The 20458-nt window shown below is 42.4% G+C and overlaps 1 protein-coding gene across 1 annotated transcript in view; it reads left to right on the top strand.

The window, feature by feature from the left end:
• Positions 1-20458, top strand: part of tecta (tectorin alpha) — a 30502-nt gene continuing 10044 nt past the window's right edge. The window contains exons 1-13 of the mRNA XM_040032432.1: positions 1-2038; positions 4242-4533; positions 4633-4920; positions 6430-6567; positions 6677-6842; positions 6952-7364; positions 7487-8057; positions 8158-8768; positions 10923-11493; positions 13617-14245; positions 14838-15495; positions 16797-16996; positions 17236-17616. Coding sequence (XP_039888366.1) covers positions 4243-4533; positions 4633-4920; positions 6430-6567; positions 6677-6842; positions 6952-7364; positions 7487-8057; positions 8158-8768; positions 10923-11493; positions 13617-14245; positions 14838-15495; positions 16797-16996; positions 17236-17616 — 4917 coding nt within the window. The 5' untranslated portion in view covers positions 1-2038; position 4242. The remainder of the gene's footprint in view (positions 2039-4241; positions 4534-4632; positions 4921-6429; positions 6568-6676; positions 6843-6951; positions 7365-7486; positions 8058-8157; positions 8769-10922; positions 11494-13616; positions 14246-14837; positions 15496-16796; positions 16997-17235; positions 17617-20458) is intronic.

Below are 20458 nucleotides of genomic sequence, written 5' to 3' on the forward strand. Positions count from 1 at the left end.
ATGATGAAATCCTTGTGTTATTAGCTGAATCACATGGCATTACTATCAGCAAACGTACTTGCGAAGGACCAATTTGTTGCGATCCGGTTTTGAGTGTGCGTTACTCTGCGCCATATGCTTCCAGGTAACAAGAAAGTGACCTCATTCACATAGATTACTGATTGGCAGACCTAACTCAAAATTTCGAGTTATTAACTTGAAATTTGGAGAAAAGTAACTCAAAATTTCAAGTTATGTTTCTCCAAATTTCAAGTTACGTTTCTTGAAATTTCGAGTTAATAAGTTGAAATTTCGAGTTAACAAGTCGAAATTTTGAGTTAATAACTCGAAATTTTAAGAAAATAACTTGAAATTTCGAGTTATGGATACTTGGTTTTTTTTGGGGTTTTTTGGTTTTTTTAGTGGCGGAAATGGGCTTCCGTACAGACCTGTATGCTCGCAGTTGGCCCAAATATAACATCCTAATGTGCTCTATGACACAGTTGGCCCCTTTAACAACCGTAATTACATAGAGGCCGTGTGACACGACCACCCTCGTATACAAAGGAAAAAGAAGCGTTATCTGTAGTGCGATCACAAGAAATCGGGCCATCTAGGTCTTTCCAACTTCTCCATCTACGACATTTCCCAAAACACAAACCCTTGGTCAGGAAGCTCCCTCAGCCCACTAGGTCACCTGTAACTGCCGACTTTTTTTGTCCCTCTTTGTATGACATTCTCTTTCACAGCTCGCTTAAGAGTATGTGACCATTTACACAACAAGACGTGGGAGGTATAAAAGAAGCCTCCGCAGAGAGTCTCAGTGCTGCTTAATGGGAGCCCGGGGCCTGCCCTCAGTCCTGGAGCCTTTCACACATCTTGCTCCCTGCCTCTCCAGTTACTTCCACTGTCCTCCGGCAACAAAGACCCAACTGACTGCCCTCTCCTTCCCAGACCCTATCAGCGTGGATCCACCTGAGATTTCCCCTCAGTATCTCTCCAGCATCTATGGAAATGAAGTGTCTTGTATAACCCTGTAAATGAGGCTGTACCTAATTAAAAAAGGGGGCTACACAGAGTACCCAAAGTGACTGATGTTAATTCTGTAATTCTAGCTACCGCCGAGCTAAAGAGCTAGGTCTCAGACTGTGTGTGTGCTTCTGGTTTTGGTCCATAAACGCCCCCAGAGTGAGACTGTACTCCTTTGGTGAGTCTGTGTGCTCGGGTGCTCTGAGATTTAACTGTACTGAGTGAACTCTGGTAAGGCTCTAACCACAACCGAGTCCTGATCCAAAGACGACCTTCTTTTACACTTTCAGCACAAAAAACAGTCAAAACGAGAGAAACATTTTAAACTGCTGCTTCAGGTGGTGAAGGACACATTATCATTCAACCCCCCCTCCAAAAACCCCCCATAAAGGCCACAGTGTTTCCCACCAAATCGTCCACCACAGACACATTTTATCATCAATTGGCACTTTGCTGCTGTTGATGACCGATCCTGCCCAAAGAGGCTTGCATTCATCCCATGAGAGCCTCTCTTTGTACACAACATTCCTCTTCTGTGGTATTTAAAACATGTCTCCAGACAGTAATTCTCTTTTGTTTTTCCACCTCTGACTTCCCCTCTCACCTTCTTGCTCTTCTTACTCTGTTTCCAGTTTCTCCCTCTCTCTCCCGGATTCCTCCGCTGTCCCTCCTCTCAAGTCCCCTCTCCTCCGCACTCACCCCCCGTCCCCAAACACTGATCTCAGATTAACGTGAACACTATCCCAGGTAAAGTTTGCACCTGCTTCTTTAGGCAAAGCTCCTTCCACTGATTCTCACTGATTCCCAGTTTAGGCGAGAACAAAAAAACTCTAGCTCGCTGTTGGTTCTGCCGGTAATTCCTGCGGAGCTGGACGCGGACAAGAAGCGCTCTTCCATCAGGACATCCAGCTGCTCTTCATCACTTCGACTGCCTCTCTTTACTCCCTCCATCACTCCCTGGATGGGATACTGCTCTGTGGAGATTGCCACTAGACTAGTAAGGTGCTAGATGTTCATCTCCTGAAGGCAGGTGAGTCCATCATTTTTGTCCTTCACTCTATTTCAGTATTTTCTGAATTTATAACCTGACTGTGGTTATAACAACAAAGCTGTACTGTTTTAAATCAGCATGTTGTCATGCTGCAAATACAGACTATACCTGTATGTCACAGGAGTTATTTGGGGGGGGGGGGGGGGTGTAAAAAAATAACACTTTCTATCTAAAATTGTTGGGATCATGTGTTTTCTTCTGGTGATGATTCCAGTATTGGATTCACGTTAAAGGGTTGCAAACTTCATGAGTAAAAATGCCTGTTTTTCCCTTTATTTCCCCCCTAAAACAACCTTATTAAACTCTCAAATGTAATTCTTGATTTTGACATTACTTTATTTTCAACTTTTGGAACTGAGTACAAACCCCCCCCCCAAAAAACTGTGAGTTACATTTTGATCACTGTTTGATCCTGACAATCATAACTATCTAAAAATCTTTATATTAATCCTCATTGAGTGAATTAACTTCTAATGTTTCTTTAAAACAACATGATTGGTCTCTTTTTGAGTGTGACCCCAGAGATAAAGAGATAAACACCCTTTAGTGTTGTGTTCGGGCTTTATCTTAATTGCCACCTTAAAAGCCACTAAAAGGACTTAATGCCAGTCAGATAACATGGTGAGTCACAAGAGTGAAAAGAGCAATTGTGGTTAATCTTTCTGTTAACAATGTATGATGAGAGGCTGATGACATTACAGCAGACCTCTCTCAGCAGTGCCCACTAACCTTGGCACACCTGAATGCGATTTAATGTCCGCCTGAGCAGAATTCACACATTAGAGAGATTTGGGAGACGTCTCGAATTGGCCTTGCTTTCGTTGTGTATCGGTTACGTGCAGAAGGTGCTGTGGGGGGGATTCACATAAAGATTCCCAGATCATACTAAGGTCTATTTATTGCATTAAAAATGAAAAAGAACAGTTTTCTTAATTTTTGGTTGATAGCGCAGAGATGCTCCAGATTTACTTTCGTGCCATGTTGGTCGACTAGCTTTTCATAGCTTTCATTCATTCACGTATAATGAAATAAAACCATATCTTTTCATTTTAAATTATATAGTTTATAAATATTTGTATAAATGCTTCAATAAATACGCCTATATATGTCAAAACTGCTAGCCTGCAGCTACAGTGAACACTGTTTTACAAACTGAACTACCCAATGAAATATGCAAACTTTTAAACTATTTACTAGTGCCCAAACCAAGTTACTTGGAGTGGTATTAACCTCGTTTATCCATGAAGTCATTTAAATCCTATGTTTAAAACAAAACAGACACATCATTGTTATCAGTAAATTACCAAACGGCTTACAGGGATTAGATTGTTCTTTATTAGGTGGTCATTAGAAAGTAACTATCTCTTGTAGCTTGCAGGCAGCTAATTGGTAAAAAGTTTTTAATGAAGCATGAAAGCTGTGCAGTTGTACCGAACGCTGGCTGGAAAAACCAAAGTCTATTGAAGCCTGTGATATCTAGAGGGAACCAATTTTAGCTGTACCACTATCTAATTGATTGCTGACTATAGAGTCAGTACCTTCTTTTTGGAGTTTCATTCTAGTTTATTTAACAATTAAGATTAAATGCTATACGATGACTGTAGACTGCCAACTTGGCTGTACATCTGATTTTGCCAATGGGAAACTTGCCAAACCAGGCCCCTAAGGGCTACTCCAAGGACCTTAGCAATTCAAACCTGCTCACTTAAAGCCATTAGTGCCCCAGCGTTTATGCTCCTCTCCCTTCAGCCAACAAGACATGGATAGGTCCCAAACAGAAGTGGTAATGAGGTCCTAAGCAGCCTCGCGGCTTCAGACAGAGAGACTCTGGAGCAGAGCCGGCCGGTCCTGTCAGCTGCCGGGAACTCAGGCACAGAGAGGCCTGTGGTCCACTGTTGAGGCTCACATGGGACTTTAAGGCAAATGTGATCCTGACACATTGTTCTGGCATGCATAATAGGGCCTTTTCAGGGCTCCTCATGGGAGCCCTGGGAGCCTGATTTTAAAGAAGTAACGTGACGTTGGTTCGTTGGTTCTACCTCTTCACTTCTTTTGTCTCACAGCCTTGCTTATGGGAAGTTGTCCTATGACTCATGACTTCCTGCGTTTCCATTAGCTTTAAGGAAAATGCAGCACAGATTAAGTAACACCACTTTAAATTGTGTCTCTGCTTTTTTGACAGAATGGTCAGGCCAGGCTGTCCAGTCATTCTGCTCCATATCTTCAGCATCTTTGCACACACAAGAGGTATAAGACATGCAAATATTGAGCTAGCATACCATTCTCTTCCTCAACTCTTACAATTTGATGAGCTCTTGTACATTATTTTTCAAGGTAACACTCAGGATACGCTGTATCCGTATGGACCTGGCCATAGGGATCTAGAGACTCCAAAGATGGACGATGGAAGTTCTCCTGAAATTACTTTACTCATCCCCTTTATTTTCTTCAATATCCCTTACCGCTCTATCTATGTAAGCCCTGAATTCCACAGTCCTTCAATCAATAGCTTTAAAGCTAACTAATGTTGGACCATGAAACTGAAATAAAAATCCTCTTCTTTCCTCTCACAGATCAACAACAATGGTGTAATCTCCTTCAACGTGCAGGTTAGCCAATTCACACCAGAGGCTTTTCCCCTGAGTGACAGCAGGTCATTTATTGCTCCACTCTGGGCAGATGTGCACAATGGCATCCGCGGAGACGTGTACTACCGGGAGACCACCGAGCCAGAAATTCTCGAAAGGGCAACACAAGATGTCCGGAAGTATTTCAAAACCATGCCCACCTTCACTGCCACATGGGTCTTTATTGCAACATGGCACCAAGTCACTTTCTATGGAGGAAGCCAGACAACTCCGGTAAAGTTTTAACTCTGGCATAGTTTGAATTCTGGTCATTCACTTCCACCAGTATGTGGATAGGAACTGGCTGATCAAAAAGGGGAAAAATATGCCCCACGTGCATCTGCTTCATCTTCATCTGCTGTATTTCTCATGTGTGCACAGACTTTGGTACTGTATATAAATGTGTGAACCTCAATAATTGCCACCTGGTTGCCATATATGATTCAAACACACTCATTATAAGAACTAACATGCCATTCAGACATAATGCTATACACGTGTGTTTGAGGATATTTTATGGTCCCTATGCAATTTTCTTTACCATCCCAAAGAAAATGAGGAAGATAAAATAATGTAAATACGTTAGGTTAAGTGTTATTTGTAACTATATTGTATTTTTTTTGTTAGATGCATGAAGTTTACCCAGCTTAGCTTGCTATATTTTACTTTAGACTTCTCAAATCTAGCCAACATCTGTTTCTGGACAAGTAAACAGTTATTTTGCAATTTAAATGTAATTAATGTGTTTTGGGTGGTTTAGCTGCAGAGGGAATTACTAATTCGAAAGCTTACAATTCATCCCCAGCTCACCAAACATGTCTGTAGGATCCATAGCAACGGCCATGAAGTGGCAGACCACGTAAATTTACAGAGCAGTGTCACAAACTGTGTAACAATCGCCAACGCTCTGATGACTCAGTGAATGCAGAGCTTCAAATCGCCATTAACATCAGCACAAAAACTGTCACTGGGAACTTCATTCAGTGGATGAGCAGCTCCTGTTTGTGTGTTGGTGGTCCACTACTTTAGTCCATATAGTATATGTGCAAAAGGGGCTCATGCAGTAAAACCTGCACCACTCAATAATGTTTTTAACCAGCCAAAACTGCCTTTTTCTATCACATGAATAGGTTTTTGTATAGATAACACACTAATACAAATTGAATTATGAGGCAGGAGCCAAAGTTAAACAAAACCTTTTCAGGTATATTTATTAATAGTTTATCAGTTTAACTACAAAGCAACTCACTACATTCTTCTATTTGTGTGGCAGAAAGCTATCCATGATTAACCCACCAAGTTGAAAATCTACTCATTTTTGGCAGTTAGTGGGTATTTATTTCAGACCCTGTGTGTGCCTGTGTGTATGTGAAACAAAAAGACTGCTGTGTGTATGAATGATGAAAGTAGCTTGTTGTGTCAAGCTATGTTAATGGTTAGTAAGGTTAGGTAAGTGCCATATGAGAGATCCCTTTTTAGAGAAACACATAAGAAAATATCCAGGAAGTTTTCAACTGTTTCAGTTTGTAACAAGGTGGGCAATTCTCATCACTGTACAGAGCAACATAATTTTAAAATGACGCTAAATCAGGAACAGGTTTTTTGTATTTGTAAGTTTCCTGTCTATTTTGTGGATGTTAATTACATGAAAAAAAAAGATTTTCATCCATTATACATTTGTTTAGTGTATATTCACTTTTCTTCTTTCTTAAAATCTTTTTAATCCCGTTGTTTGATTTAAAGGTGAACACGTTCCAAACTGTACTCATCTCAGATGGCGTGGCATTCTTCAGTATGTTCAACTACGGCGAAATCACATGGAGCACAGGAACAGCCAGTGGTGGAGATCCATTAACAGGATTGGGCGGTACAACAGCTCAGGTATTCTCACTGTGCCTCCTAATTTCATAAGGACAATAAGGCTTTTCGTATACAGAAATTATCCTCTGGACATTCAATCTGATATGCCTCACAACTCTCCCCTTTTTAGTCAGGTTTTAATGGTGGAGATATTGGCCATTTCTTCAACCTGCCGGGATCGCGGTCAAATGATGTAGTGAACATTGAACAAACAACTAATGTAAATATTCCTGGGCGCTGGTTCTTCCGTGTAGACACTGAGCTGATTAATCCTGCCAATGGCTGCAGCTACAATGGCAAGTCAAACATCAAACACTGATAATGTGCATGCAGGCTGACTCTTTGCAAAGAATTCTTCACTAAAATTAGTCCGTGAAATGCTACTTTGTTCTACATCCTTTACAGGCCGTTACTACAGACGGGGAGAGATCTTTTGGCTGTCTGACAGATGCTCACAGCGGTGTCGCTGCCTCGACATCGATAATGAGGTGCAGTGTCAAGAGGCTCCGTGTGGGCAGCTTGAAACCTGTGAGCAGCTGGAAGGAGCCTTTTACTGCCAGCCCACTCGCACCAGCACTTGCGTGGTATTCGGAGACCCCCACTATCACACCTTCGATGGCTTCCTCTATCACTTCCAGGGGACCTGCTCCTACCTGCTGGCTCGGCCCTGCTGGGAGGTAGCAGGGCTGCCCTTCTTCAGTGTGGAGGCCAAAAACGAGAACCGTGGAGCTGCCTCTGTTTCCTGGCTTAGAGACGTCACCGTGGAGGTGTATGGTCACCGAGTTACGCTGCCAAAAGGAAGTTTTGGAACCGTCCAGGTGAGAATCTATGGATACAGAAGATAAGCACATAGCTGCGTTCCTCCTGGATACACTGTCTAGATATTGGTTAATGATTTCTACCTGTTCCCTTACCAAAACATCCTTTTTTCGCTCTTTAGGTGGATGGCTTGGTGAAGACTTTGCCAGTCCAACTCCAGCTTGGTGCTGTCAGGGTGTACCAATCTGGGGTTGCCATTGCTTTAGAAACTGATTTTGGACTCTTGGTAACTTACGATGGCCAACATTACGCATCCATCTCCCTACCAAGCTCCTACTTCAACAACACTTGTGGCCTTTGCGGCAACTATAATGATGACCCTGCCGATGATCCCGTACTACCTGATGGCACTCTGGCAGAAAGTGTAGTGGAGCTGGGAGGCAGCTGGAGGGCAGAGGACACAGACTGGAGGTGTACAGATGGATGTGCACAGAACTGCAGCATGTGTGACCCTCTTGCAGAAGCTTTCTACTTTCGGTCTGACTACTGTGGGTTAATTAACAAAACTGATGGACCATTCAGGGACTGCAGAGCTGTTGTGGATCCTACAGCCTTTGTGTACAGCTGCGTTTATGATATGTGCAGCAACAAGGATAACATCACTACTCTATGCCAGGCCATCCAGGCCTATGCACTGGCTTGTCAGGCCCTTGGTGTCACAATACGACCTTGGAGATCTCGCACCTTCTGTGGTGAGATTCAGTTTGCTTAATGCTAAATTTGACATGAAAGCACTTACAGTATCTACCATATGAAATCAGAATTAATTTCTTCTCCGTTATTGTTTCTTAGCTTGGTCTTGTCCAGACTTCAGCCAGTATCAAGTGTGCACAAGCGCCTGTCCAGCTTCCTGCTCAGACCTCACCGCTCCCTTGTACTGTGCTCATCCTTGCACTGAGGGCTGCCAGTGTGACCCAGGCTATGTTCTCAGTGGCAGCCGCTGTGTACAGCGTGAAGACTGTGGCTGTGAGCATAATGGCCTTTATTACCCCCTTAATACGACTTTCTGGGTAGGTCCCAGCGGTGAAGAAGGAGAATGTACCCTCCGGTGTACCTGTGGGCCTGCTGGGGAAGTTTCTTGTTTCAATGAGTCCTGTAAGGAGGGTGAGGTGTGTAAGGCAGAGGTTGGCCTGCTGGGTTGCTACCCTCGAAGAGAAGGGGTTTGCTCAGTCACCCAAAACTCAGTGACATCCTCCTTCGATGGCACCTTCCTGTCGTTCCCAGATGACAGCTCTTATTACTTACTGAAGCTGTGCGCTCCAGTGCCAGCCAACGGCTCGATGGTGGAGGTGAAGCTAGGCCGGCGGTTGGTCAACAAAGGGCCTGCTTGGAAAAGACCTGTGGTAGTTACGCTAGCTAACGTGGAGGCACAGATGGGAGGGTTGGATTTTGATACAGTCAAGGTTAGTATTTCTTCATAAAAAGTAAAAATCTTGTGGGGGGTGGGTTTGGGATCTGGGAAAATAGCGAGTGGAGACTTCTGCACTGCCGCAAGTATATGAACAGATTCGCTTTTATTGAAACTGAAAACGCTGGAATTGTGATTTAGGTAGTGGTCTAAGCTGAAAAAACTAATTCAAACCCAAGCATAAGCAGTAGCAATAGAAATAAACAGCAAAAATTAAATGCATTAATTATTTTTATCAGCCAGCAATGGTCATCCGGTAAACAAATGAACACAACCACAGTGGGACTACAAGCCAGTCAAGCCTACATCTACTATGAGTAGACATAATATCTGGAAAAATAGGAAGAGTAGCAACAGAAAGAGGGTCCTGGAATAAAATCTGTACCAAATCAAAAATGGGGATCACAAAGAATGCCATTTTCTTACCAGATTGGCCAGGTCCAGTGCTCCAGTTGCCAGCAGAGTGGCGGTGGAAACTGTGCTACTGTTGGCCAAAGACAAAAGAAAAAGATTTGTGGATATAATGAAGGAGGATATATATACATGAGGTTGTTTTGACAGATTAATAGCTAGAGATGAGGTGAGATGGCAGCAGATAATCCACTACAAAGACCCCTAAAAGGAGCAGCCAAAAGAGGAAGAAGAATAAGTCGTAGTGTTAACAAATGGGTTGTTAAAAGAGGTTGTATGTGGCTAACAGTTAAAGCTGTTTGGAAAATGAATAAGTTGTCTGAAGTGCTTGGGAAATGATTGCATTAGCAATGTAAACTGTTAGTTAACACTATGAATGAACAAATTAATTGCTAAAATGGCTATCTGCAAATTAAAAAAACAACGTACCAATATTTTAACTAAAGGAATACTAGCTAGCTAGCTAGCTAGCTAAAATGAACTGGAAGTTGTTAGGTAAAAGAAATAGATAAAAGGCCTCCAATATCTTCTGAACGACTGAGAAAACTTTGTTTTAGCATATTATATTAATGCTTACAGAACAATAAAATTGTTGAAGAATTCTTTAAATAACAGAAACAGAAAAAAGACCCTCTTACTATCTGTGCACAGAGGTTTTCTGGAAATTCTGATCCAGGGAGCTGATTGGTCACCAGACAGTGAATTCATATCTTCTGATTTTCTTTTCTCTAATCTCAAACATAATCTGCCCCCAAGCGGGTTATGTCTTCAACTTTAGTCACAAAATCTTGCTTCATAATATACATCTCTGCTGTCTGTGTTGCTCAAAAATGTTAGCTTATTAGCCTATTAAAGCCTAAACATGGAAAAATGTATCTAACTTTAGCATCCTTTGACACAATAGTTATATATTTATTTTTAAAACTGTAATGCCAAAAGGACAATTGAATTTAAATCAGAAAGGTTCCAGTGATAAAGACATCCATACTCATAAAACACAATAATCACAACTGCAAATACTGACCTTGATTTCAAAGGAAAAAATTAAAAACTTAACAAGAGGTTGTTGTTGTTTTTTTAATAAATGGACCAGACTTACTAACAGTTAAACTTAAAACAAAAATGCCTGACAGCTTTATGAAGTGCAAAACATCTGAACTCATAACAAATGACTTAACAGTGAAACTGTGACTGTTTGTCACAGTTGTAAAAAGTAGTATTTAATTTACCGTTATGTCAAGAATAAAGTTGCTGTTGTGCCACATTAATAAACAAGAGAGCAGCTCTCTTTCTTTGGAGGTGTAATCGTTGGACGCTATGAAACTGCAGAAATTTAATAAACTCAAACAGCCAGAAGCAAAAAACACAACTATGTTTGCAGTCCACAATCTCTCTCCAGTCATTAGAGAGCCTCATTAAAAGAAAAAAAAATGTTTGTGCTGAACAAGGCTGATGTTAAGACTTAAAAATGATCTCAGCATATCATCATTTTTGTTTGCTTTTAATCACCTGTAATAGGCTTGAGATTTGTTTGAGGCAATATGAGAGTGTGACCATAAAAGCATGTCTCAGACATTATAAGTCTGAAAACTGCCATCTGGTTTTGGCATTAATTAAACTAACTAGTTCACATAAATGCACTTTGGAACACGAACGGTTTCTTAATGAAGGCCTTCTTGAGTCCAATGAAAATGAGGCTTGGAACCACCTGAATATATTTCACTTTTTTATTTTGCAGGTGAATGGTGAACTAGTGTTGCTCCCATACGTCCATCCAATGGAGACAATGATGATCTACAGAGCGCCGGGCAATGCAACAGTGGTGGAGTCCCGCGGTCTGCTTCGTGTCCACTACACACATCAAGGATTCCTCAATATCTCCCTTTCAACCCTCTTCTACAATGTTACTTGTGGTCTTTGTGGTGTTTTCAATAGCAATGCAACCGATGACCTTCGCCTACCCAATGGACGCCAGGCAGAGTCAATCGAACAGTTCACAGACGGCTGGCGCTCCATTGCTGATGATCTTACCTGCAACGGCGACTGCGACGACCTGTATCGCATGTGCACAGACTTACGTCTTTATCAGAGCCCTTGGATGTGCGGCAATATCAACGACCCCGGGAATAGTTCCTTTCTTGCGTGTCACGCAGTGGTTAACCCCTCGCCATTCTTCAGGAACTGTTTGTATAACATGTGCGTGAGGGAAGGGAACCGCTCAGCCCTGTGTTCTTCGCTGCAGGCTTACGCCACCGCCTGTCAGGATGCTCAAGTAGGACTTGCTTCATGGAGGAGCACCACCAACTGTCGTGAGTAACCGTTTTGGCTATTACATCTATATAAAAGATGGACCATTACAACAACCATTGGCTAGTGAGGGCCTGTTGTCAGGTCTCAAACTGAGCATTTTCCCTGGCGAGCTTGTTGTTTTGAAAGGCCATGTTACAAACAGCGGGAAATGACTGTAAACTCAAGGCATCCCCTAAACTATACACTGCATCATCTTCCATTTTTAGGCTAACAGGGACCATAAACTTAGTCCAGATGACTTCATAGCAGCAGCTGAGGCCATAAACATATATAAAAGTGATTACTTAAAGCACAAATGAAGGGCACTGAAGGACATTTTTCTATAGATTTTCACACAGCTGGATTTCTTGTTGAAATCAGAGCAGTCACCTCTTGCTGGTCATTAGAAAGATCAGCAAGTTGTCGATTATCAAACTCTTCTCTGTAGAGATCCAAAACAGAGATGCATAGACGGACTAAATCTAATAATTAAGTAATTAAAGTTTATTTATAAAGCCTTTTCACAGACAAGCAGTCAAAAGATGTAATCAAAATAAATAAACACTGGGATGAAGCATTGTAAAATATAATCGAAAAGCAATAGCAATACAAAATCAAGTTAAGATCGCTTTTTAAAGAAGTCCACAGAGTCAGCTAATTTCGTTTGGGCTGGGAGACTGTTTCAAAGTCTTGGTGTCACAGATTGCAAGGTCTTTAATCTTTCATTAGGAAAAAACAAGAAATTCTGAGCCTGTGATCAAAGACTGTGAGCAGCAGTGTCTATAGTAAAAATCTGGTATAAATAACCTGCAGTGTGTCCAGACTATTTACCCCCAAACACATATAAATGAATTCTAAAGTCTTCTAGGACTTTGCCAAAACTCTGCAAGAAATATACATTACTAGCTAGTGGCTAAGCTATTGTTCTGTTTATCCATATTGGATGAGGAGGGGGGATCTGAAGAATATCTCAGCTGCCATAGGACATGGAGCAGGGTACACCCTGGACAGGTCACCAGTCCTTCGCAGGACTGAGAGAGAGAGAGACAGCTATGCACACTTACTTTGAAACCTAGGGCCAATTTACAATCACCAATTAACCCAATGTGCATGTGTTTGTGAGAGACAGCCAGAGTCCCTGGAGAGAAACCATACAGGTACTCTTCAGGGTAAATTCCACACGGAAAAGCTCCAAGCTGGATTAGAAACCAGGACCCTTTTTTGCTGTGAAACGACAGTGCTAACTACTGCACCACTGTTCCACCCCTTTGTTGTTTAAAAAACGAATTTAAAAAGTTAAATTCATATTTTTTTAAAACAACAAAGGCTGATCATGACTTTTAAAAAGTAGAAAAAAAGAGAAAAAGGCTAAAAACCAAAAATAAACACAGTAAAAACATAGTCTTGAAAACACATTTAACCCTCCTGTTTATTGTAAGTTATTATTGAGTTTTACCACCAGCACTGTTGAAAACTTTGTTCCAGTAGCAATAATAACAATGCAACTGGGTATTTTCATATATTTTGCATGAGAATTATAAAAGTGGATTGTCCCAAGAGGAAAAACTTCCTTATAACAGGAAGAAACCTCCAGCAGAACCAGACTCGGAGAGGGGCGGCAATCTGCCGTAACTGGTTGGGGTGAGGGATGGGAGGCAGGATAAAATATACGCTGTGGAAGAGAGCCAGAGATTATTAATAACTAATGATTAAATGCAGAGTGGTGTATAAACACAAAGAGAGCGAAACGAAGTGTGTGAAGATGAAAAACACTCAGTGCATCATGGGAAGCGTCCATGAGCTGCGGTCTACTGCAGTATAACTAAGGAAGGGTTGAGGGTCACCTGATTCAGTTTTCTTTAAAAAAAATCCCAACAATAACTTAACCTAATATTTAAATATTTAATTTCCTCTGTAGCAATGGTCTCTAGATTCTTTCTATCATCTCACTTGTTTGGAGCTGTTGTTTTATCTTGTCAGAAGGAAAGTAAAACTGGAACCAGTTACAGTGATTTTGTATTGTGACTGTGATACACAGTGTATTTTGTACTACACATGCAGAGGATAACATAAAAACACATGTAAGATATTTGACTGAACATTGGCTTAAGTCTTGCTCTCCCTGACCTTCACTCTTCTTCAGCTCTTCCCTGTCCAGAGAACAGTCACTTTGATGAGTGCACCAGCGCCTGCCCTTTGACCTGTGCCAACTTGGACGACCCCGAAGAGCCGTGCCCCCTGCCTTGTCAGGAGGGGTGTCAGTGCGAAGACGGCTTCGCGCTGCGGGATGGCCTGTGCGTGGCGCGCAGAGATTGTGGCTGCATCTACCACAGGCGTCAGCTGGCCACCAACCAGACTTTCTGGACAGACTGGGAGTGCCAGGAGCGCTGCTACTGCAATGGCTCTGACAACACCGTATACTGTCAGCTCGCGCCGTGTCACCCTGAGGAGTACTGCCAGGAGAATGACGGCCTGTATTTCTGCCAGCCGCGCTCTGAGGCCCTGTGTGTGGCAGCTGGCTATGGACATTTTTTGCCATTTGGCGGAGTGCCGTTCGAGCTGCAGAGCTCTTGCACTCTCAGGATGGTCACCACCAGATGTGGGAGGGGGAACACGGCGCACGTACCCATCACCAGAACTTTTCCTCCATTTAAACTGGCGGTTCGTAACGAGGACAGAGACACGAGCCAAGCAATTTGGGTGAGGGGTTTTGTGCTGGAAGTTTACGAGTATGAAATTGAAGCATCTCGAAGCTACAGAAACACTGTCACGGTAAGCATTAGGTTGATATATGAGAATCTCTGTGCAATGAGGTAATCTTCAACAGATTTTATTTTCTTTGCATGCCCTGTGAAGGTCGAAGTTATTGCATTTGTGAGGACATGTTATTTCTAATCAAGCCGATAGAATAACCAGGCAGAGGGTGAATTCCTCTTTGATTGGCTTAAGGTGGATCTAATTTCAATGGGCATCTTTTATCGGCCTGGATTTGGCTCAGACGAAACCTCGACCCTGAGCGACATTTGGACCAGGTTCACAAAGCGACTAAAAGATCTGAGGAGCAACATAAATGACACATCCACCCACACACTCGCTCACACACCCTTCTTTCTTTAATTTTCTCCGTTTCGCTCTCGCTCTGACAATTATACTGAGAGGAATTCACAGACACTCTTTCAGTCAGTCTTAATAGTAGCTGTTCACCACCTGGGCTTCCCCACATACTTGGAAAATATACAAGTCAGTTAGATTAGAGACTTGAACTTCTGTTTCTAGAAGTTGCTCCTGTAGGAATGATTTTATGTTAGTTGGGATCTTATATTAAATCTTTAACCAGTTTTACATGATTTCTCTTTTCACTCAGGTGAATAAGGAGCGACTGTACCTTCCCCTGAAGCTGGGCCCAGGAAAGGTCAATATCTTCACCTTTGGCATGCACCTCATTTTGGAGACAGACTTTGGCCTGAAGGTGGCCTTTGACTGGAACACTCTCCTGCTCTTGACTTTACCCCGCGACCTCTACAACTCCACCTGTGGCCTTTGCCAGGGCGTGCCTCTGTCCCCACCCACCCTTTCCACTACCGACTGGGGCATGGCCTGGGCGGAGAGGGACACCTTCTGCCAGGTGGGCTGCGGTGACTCCTGCCCGCGCTGTGGCCTCGGAGAGAAAAGCTCCCAAAACGACACCCCTCTCATGGTGGCTGATGCCAACATGAACGCTGGGAGCGACGATGAAGCAAATGGAGTCAGCACTGGCATACGTTTCCACATCGGTGACGGGCTCTATGTGTTTGTGGAGCCCGAGGCAGTGAGGCTGTGTGGGTTACTTGTTGATCGGTCAGGCGTGTTTGCACGGTGTCACAGCAAGGTGGCGCCAGCGTTCTTTTATCAAAGCTGCCTCCAGGACACCTGCTTGGATCAGGGAGCTCAGGATACAATCTGTAACTGGCTGCAGATCTATGCCAGCACCTGTCAGACCCAGGGGGTGCATGTCACCGACTGGAGGAGCGACACACCGTGTGGTGAGGAGATGTTTTTGTGGAGTTTTTCCCATTGTGTTATCACAAGATGTATTCTCCTTCTTAAAGTCACAGGCACCTTTTTAAGTTTCAGGTTTGTGTGCACCATTACTGGAGAGAATCTATAATTAAAATTAAGGCCAGTTTAAATGAATAATATTTACACGGACGTAGCTAGAAACCAGTGCCCTATGAGCAGCATTTGGAGACAGTGGGGATAAAAAAAATGACGTCTAACAGGAAGAAATCTCCAGCAGAACCAAACTCAGAGAGAGGCAGGTTCTAATGAGGAGAGAATGAAGAGAAAAAAAAAAGTAATAATAGCATATGAATGTGTGATGGCTGTAAGCTGGGAAGTAGAGGTGAAGTGCATCATGGGAGTTCCTCCAGCCAGCCTGAGTCTGAGAACCCACAGGCTATTATCCTGACTTGGCTGGTATAACCACCAGATAAAATCCAAATAAAAAAGGTAAAACTTCGTCAGCAGATAATAGTTATCTGATGCATTTCAGCGTGTACCATCCCTGTTTTGCTCCCCACATAGATTGTTTATCTGCATGCAAGGGAAGCTTGCAAAAGGACACCAGAAAACTTGTAGCACCAAAACCTTTTTTTCTTGCCTGCAGAGATTAATTGCAGAGGAAGTAAGGAATGGTTTACACTCACCTGATCCAATCCTAACTATTAAGTTAAGTTTAAAGAGAGTTTCTGCTCCATGAATCCAGACTTGGAGCTGGAGCATCTGCCTCTAGGAAAAATAGACTGTGTGTTGTGAAGAAGCGACAGCGTGTCATCATTAATGGCTGTTTTAATCAAAGAAAGTAGCTCATCTGAAAAATATCAGAGAGATAAGAATTACCAGAAATGCAAAATAAACCTGGTTTTATCCCACCCACCTTATGCAGGTTTAAGATAAAATCATTAAAACCACAAATTGTAATTTTTAAGTTGTGTTTGTATATTTATTCTATAAGGAAATGAGCTACATCATGATAATTAGTGCATTTAAAACTGTATTTATATGGAATAGGTTCTTATTTTGGATGTTTTCTCTAAGCAGGGATAACCAGGTTTGAAGTCCACCTCAATCTTCTTACACTCCGAAATAATAAATAGTATAATAATAAAGATAAAATATATTTCACCCAAAGGGCCAAACAGCTGCTGCGCATCTGCATGAGCTCTTGACATGGCCAGCTGTTTCTTACCCCTAAACACTAAAGATTTATTAACACCACAAACATTTTTAGAGTGGAGTTAGTGTCACTGTTAGCTAATATCTTTGCCAACCTGCCTGCTCCCAGTCCAGAGCTGTCCACCTAACAGCCATTACTCCAGTTGCATGTCAGTTTGCCCGCCCCAGTGTGCACCAGCCCGCGGCCAGAGGGACTGCAGCCAGGACTGCGTGGAGGGCTGCCAGTGCGACCAGGGCTACGTGCTCAACGGCAAGAGCTGCATCCTTTCTCAGAACTGTGGCTGCTATACCGATGGCACATACTATGAGGTCAGTCTCCCACCAAGCTCTATGTGCATGAATATATTATAAATGTTTAAATGTCTGGGTTATTTTGTGCAGTAGAAATATAGAAAGTATATAGAAAACATTAAACTAGACCTTTCTGGATCTATCAGTAAGTGCAACCATTAAGCTCTTAAAGTCCAAAATAAGTTGGAAGTTGCATGTAACCTTGGTTAAAACACTATTTGCAAATATAAAATCTTAAGAGTTTTTCTTTATTTTAGCCCAAGCAGCTTTTTTGGAACGCCGACTGCACCAAACGCTGCCAGTGCATCGGACGAAACCTGATCCAGTGCAATCCAAGGCGATGCAAGGCAGAGGAGGAGTGCACCCTCCGGTACGGGGTTCGGGGCTGCTTTGCCCGCCGCTCCCAGCACTGCGTGGCATCAGGCGGCGGAGTGTTCAGGACATTCGACGGGGCATCGCTGCGACTGCCGGCCTCGTGCTCCTTCGTCCTGTCCACAAACTGTCACAAGCTGCCCGACCTCTCTTTCCAGCTCATTGCCAACTTTGATAAATGGAGCACGCCCAACCTCACCACCATCTCGCATGTCTACCTGTATATAAATGAGGAGAATATACTCATCTCTGGCAGCACTGTCAAGGTAAGAGGCTAGGTGAAGTAAAGCAGAAGATAAGCATAAAGAGAGGCCACACACTGTGTAGCTGTCTAACTCTGTGACTTTGACACGTGCACGATTATCCCAGGATTACGTGAATCATGTTTCTTATGGTTTCTCTTCTTAAATGTCGCAAGTTGTTTGAGTGAAACAATACTGAAGAGAAGTTGTATTGGAAATGAGTATAATGGATATATTCTGCAAAGGATGTGAAATATGCCAGGTAGGAGAAAAAGAGGGAAGAGAAGATTTGTGGATGCAGTGAAGGAGGACATGCATGTTGGTGTGACAGTGGTGGATGCAAGGGTTAGGGTGAGATGATCAGCTGTGCCGACTTCTTAAAGGAAGTAGCCAAAAAGAAGAAGAAACTCATTTACTTTAGTTTTTAGTAAACTTCCTCTGTAGCTTAGTGTCCTGGGTTGTTGGTTGTTGCTAGGCAGCCAGGTTCTGAGGAAAAAATAACCAATTTTTGCAACTTTGCCGTAAGAAAGCTACTTTCAGCTACTTATTCATAAGCAGTCGTCACAGATCCAAAGGGGATTTGTTTATCTCTCCAGGATCGAACTGGGGATCGTTCACTTGTTAACTGAACGAGTAAATCACTACACGGTGGAGCCACTTTGCACTAACTGTTGCTATTGCCCAAGTTTGTTTTACTTTTTTCCATATTTGACATTAATTTCTGTATCTTTTCTTTTTTTCATCAGTGTCGTGATCTGAGACATTGATTTTAATCTTTAAAGCATTATCGGCCATTACCTGTGTTTCTGAATCATTATATAACATTAAATATATAAAATCATGGGAGGCCACTTTATTCAAACTGGTGTTTCAACCAGTTAAATGTTATTTATGTTTTGTTTTTGTCTTTACTGTGGTCACATTTAGAGAGCAAACTCTCCCACCCTTTCTGTGCACCTTTGGTGCCGACCAAATCAGCACGCCTAGATTACCTTCGTTACCAAGACGACACTGTGACCAAAAAAAGAAAAATATGATTATGGGATAATTGTACATGTTGAAACATAGTCAAAGATAGTCGTAACAGGTTATTAACTTTACACAGAAATATGCAGCCAACAACTTGGCCACATTATGGGGTGGCTGTAGCTCAGGCGGTAGAGCAGGTCAAGGTTGGTGGTTCGATTCCTGGCTTTCCTCTAGCATGCCAAATATCCTTGGGCAAGATACTAACCCCATGTTGTGTATGAATGTTACATAGGCAGTTCTTGTGTGATTGGGTGAATGAATTAGTTGTATAAAGCACTTTAAGTGCTCAGATAGAGTAGAAAAGCGCTATATAAGAACCAGTCCATTTACCATTAGAGACCATAAAGTGACTAAAACCATCACACTATGAAATGGACACTCTATATACCGAGGTTATTTTTTTTGCTTTTCATTTTCACCACAGTTTCTTCCTCTTTTAATCCTGCTGTAATAGAAAAATTGCCTCCATCAGGAGATTTCTCCTTTTTGTTTATGTGATCGAGTTACTGTGTGCTGGCCATATGGCTGCGGTCAAAGACGCTTTAATCAACCTCAACAACCAGATCGGATTCAAGTCTCTCTTTCTTTCCCAAATACTTGAAAAAGTTCCTGCAGCCCAATTTACCAATTACCTTGGCACTAATAGCCTATTATATCTCCTCCAGCTCTGGACTTAGGCCATGTCAGTCAGCTGTAAGTGCAGTCACAGAGGTAGCTAATGACTGATTGCTTTAAACTGCAGCTCCCACTGAGTCTTAATCCTGCCTGATCTGAGTGCGCCATCATTAACATTCATTAATTTTATCGACTGCCTTAAGAAGCATGTTGGCGTTAGTTCTAATGCCCTGAAGAGGCTCAGATTGTCACAATCTTTGCTTCGGACTGTCTCTGTTCTTTTTTGTTTTATCCTAACAGCCAATCTTTGTATAAGAATAATAATAATAATGGATTGGATTTATATAGCGCTTTTCAAGGCACCCAAAGCGCTTTACAATGCCACTATTCATTCACTCTCACATTCACACACCGGTGGAGGCAAGCTACGGTTGTAGCCACAGCTGCCCTGGGGCAGACTGACAGAAGCGAGGCTGCCATATCGCGCCATCGGCCCCTCTGGCCAACACCAGTAGGCGGTAGGGTAAAGTGTCTTGCCCAAGGACACAACGACCAGGACAGAGAGCCCGGGGATCGAACCGGTGACCTTCCGGTTACAGATACGCTTCCCAACCCCCTGAGCCACGGTCGTCCCTGAATGAAATGAAATCAGCTTATACCAATGACAGCCCAATTTTGTTTCCCACTCATAGGTGATCATGTTTAAGCTTCAATGTCAGTAACATGGCAATGTATTTATGTTAATATAACTACAAAAACATGGGGAATGTACATCTTTGATTGTCTTGCAGTGTTTTTAAAATGCTGCCACATGGTGTTACCACTACTCGTGCTATTATATACTCATTTTCACACATGCAGCCCTAAACTACAGGAAAGTTTTCTTAAACTACCTGGGCTGTAACTTTTAACTTCTTACTCAGATATTCTATCTTAAGGTTTGCAAGCCCCATACTTAAAAAAAACAAAACAAAACATGCTTAACATGAGCTGTTAGTTGTAAAGCTAATATTATATACATGATTTAGAAATTATCAAAAAATGCATTACTTGCATTTGGCTTCTTAGAGATGCTGTCTTTAGGACATAATGGATATCAGTTAGTGCTGACAATACATTTTACCCAGCATTACCCCTCCTAAATCCCCAAATGTAAGCAGAAAAAGGACATCTAAGTAGGAGTGCCTCCTGGATTTAAAATGGTTTAGTTTGAGGTGCTCTG

Source organism: Simochromis diagramma, unplaced genomic scaffold (assembly GCF_900408965.1).
Source record: "Simochromis diagramma unplaced genomic scaffold, fSimDia1.1 OVJJ01000216.1, whole genome shotgun sequence".
Taxonomy (NCBI): Eukaryota; Metazoa; Chordata; class Actinopteri; order Cichliformes; family Cichlidae; genus Simochromis; species Simochromis diagramma.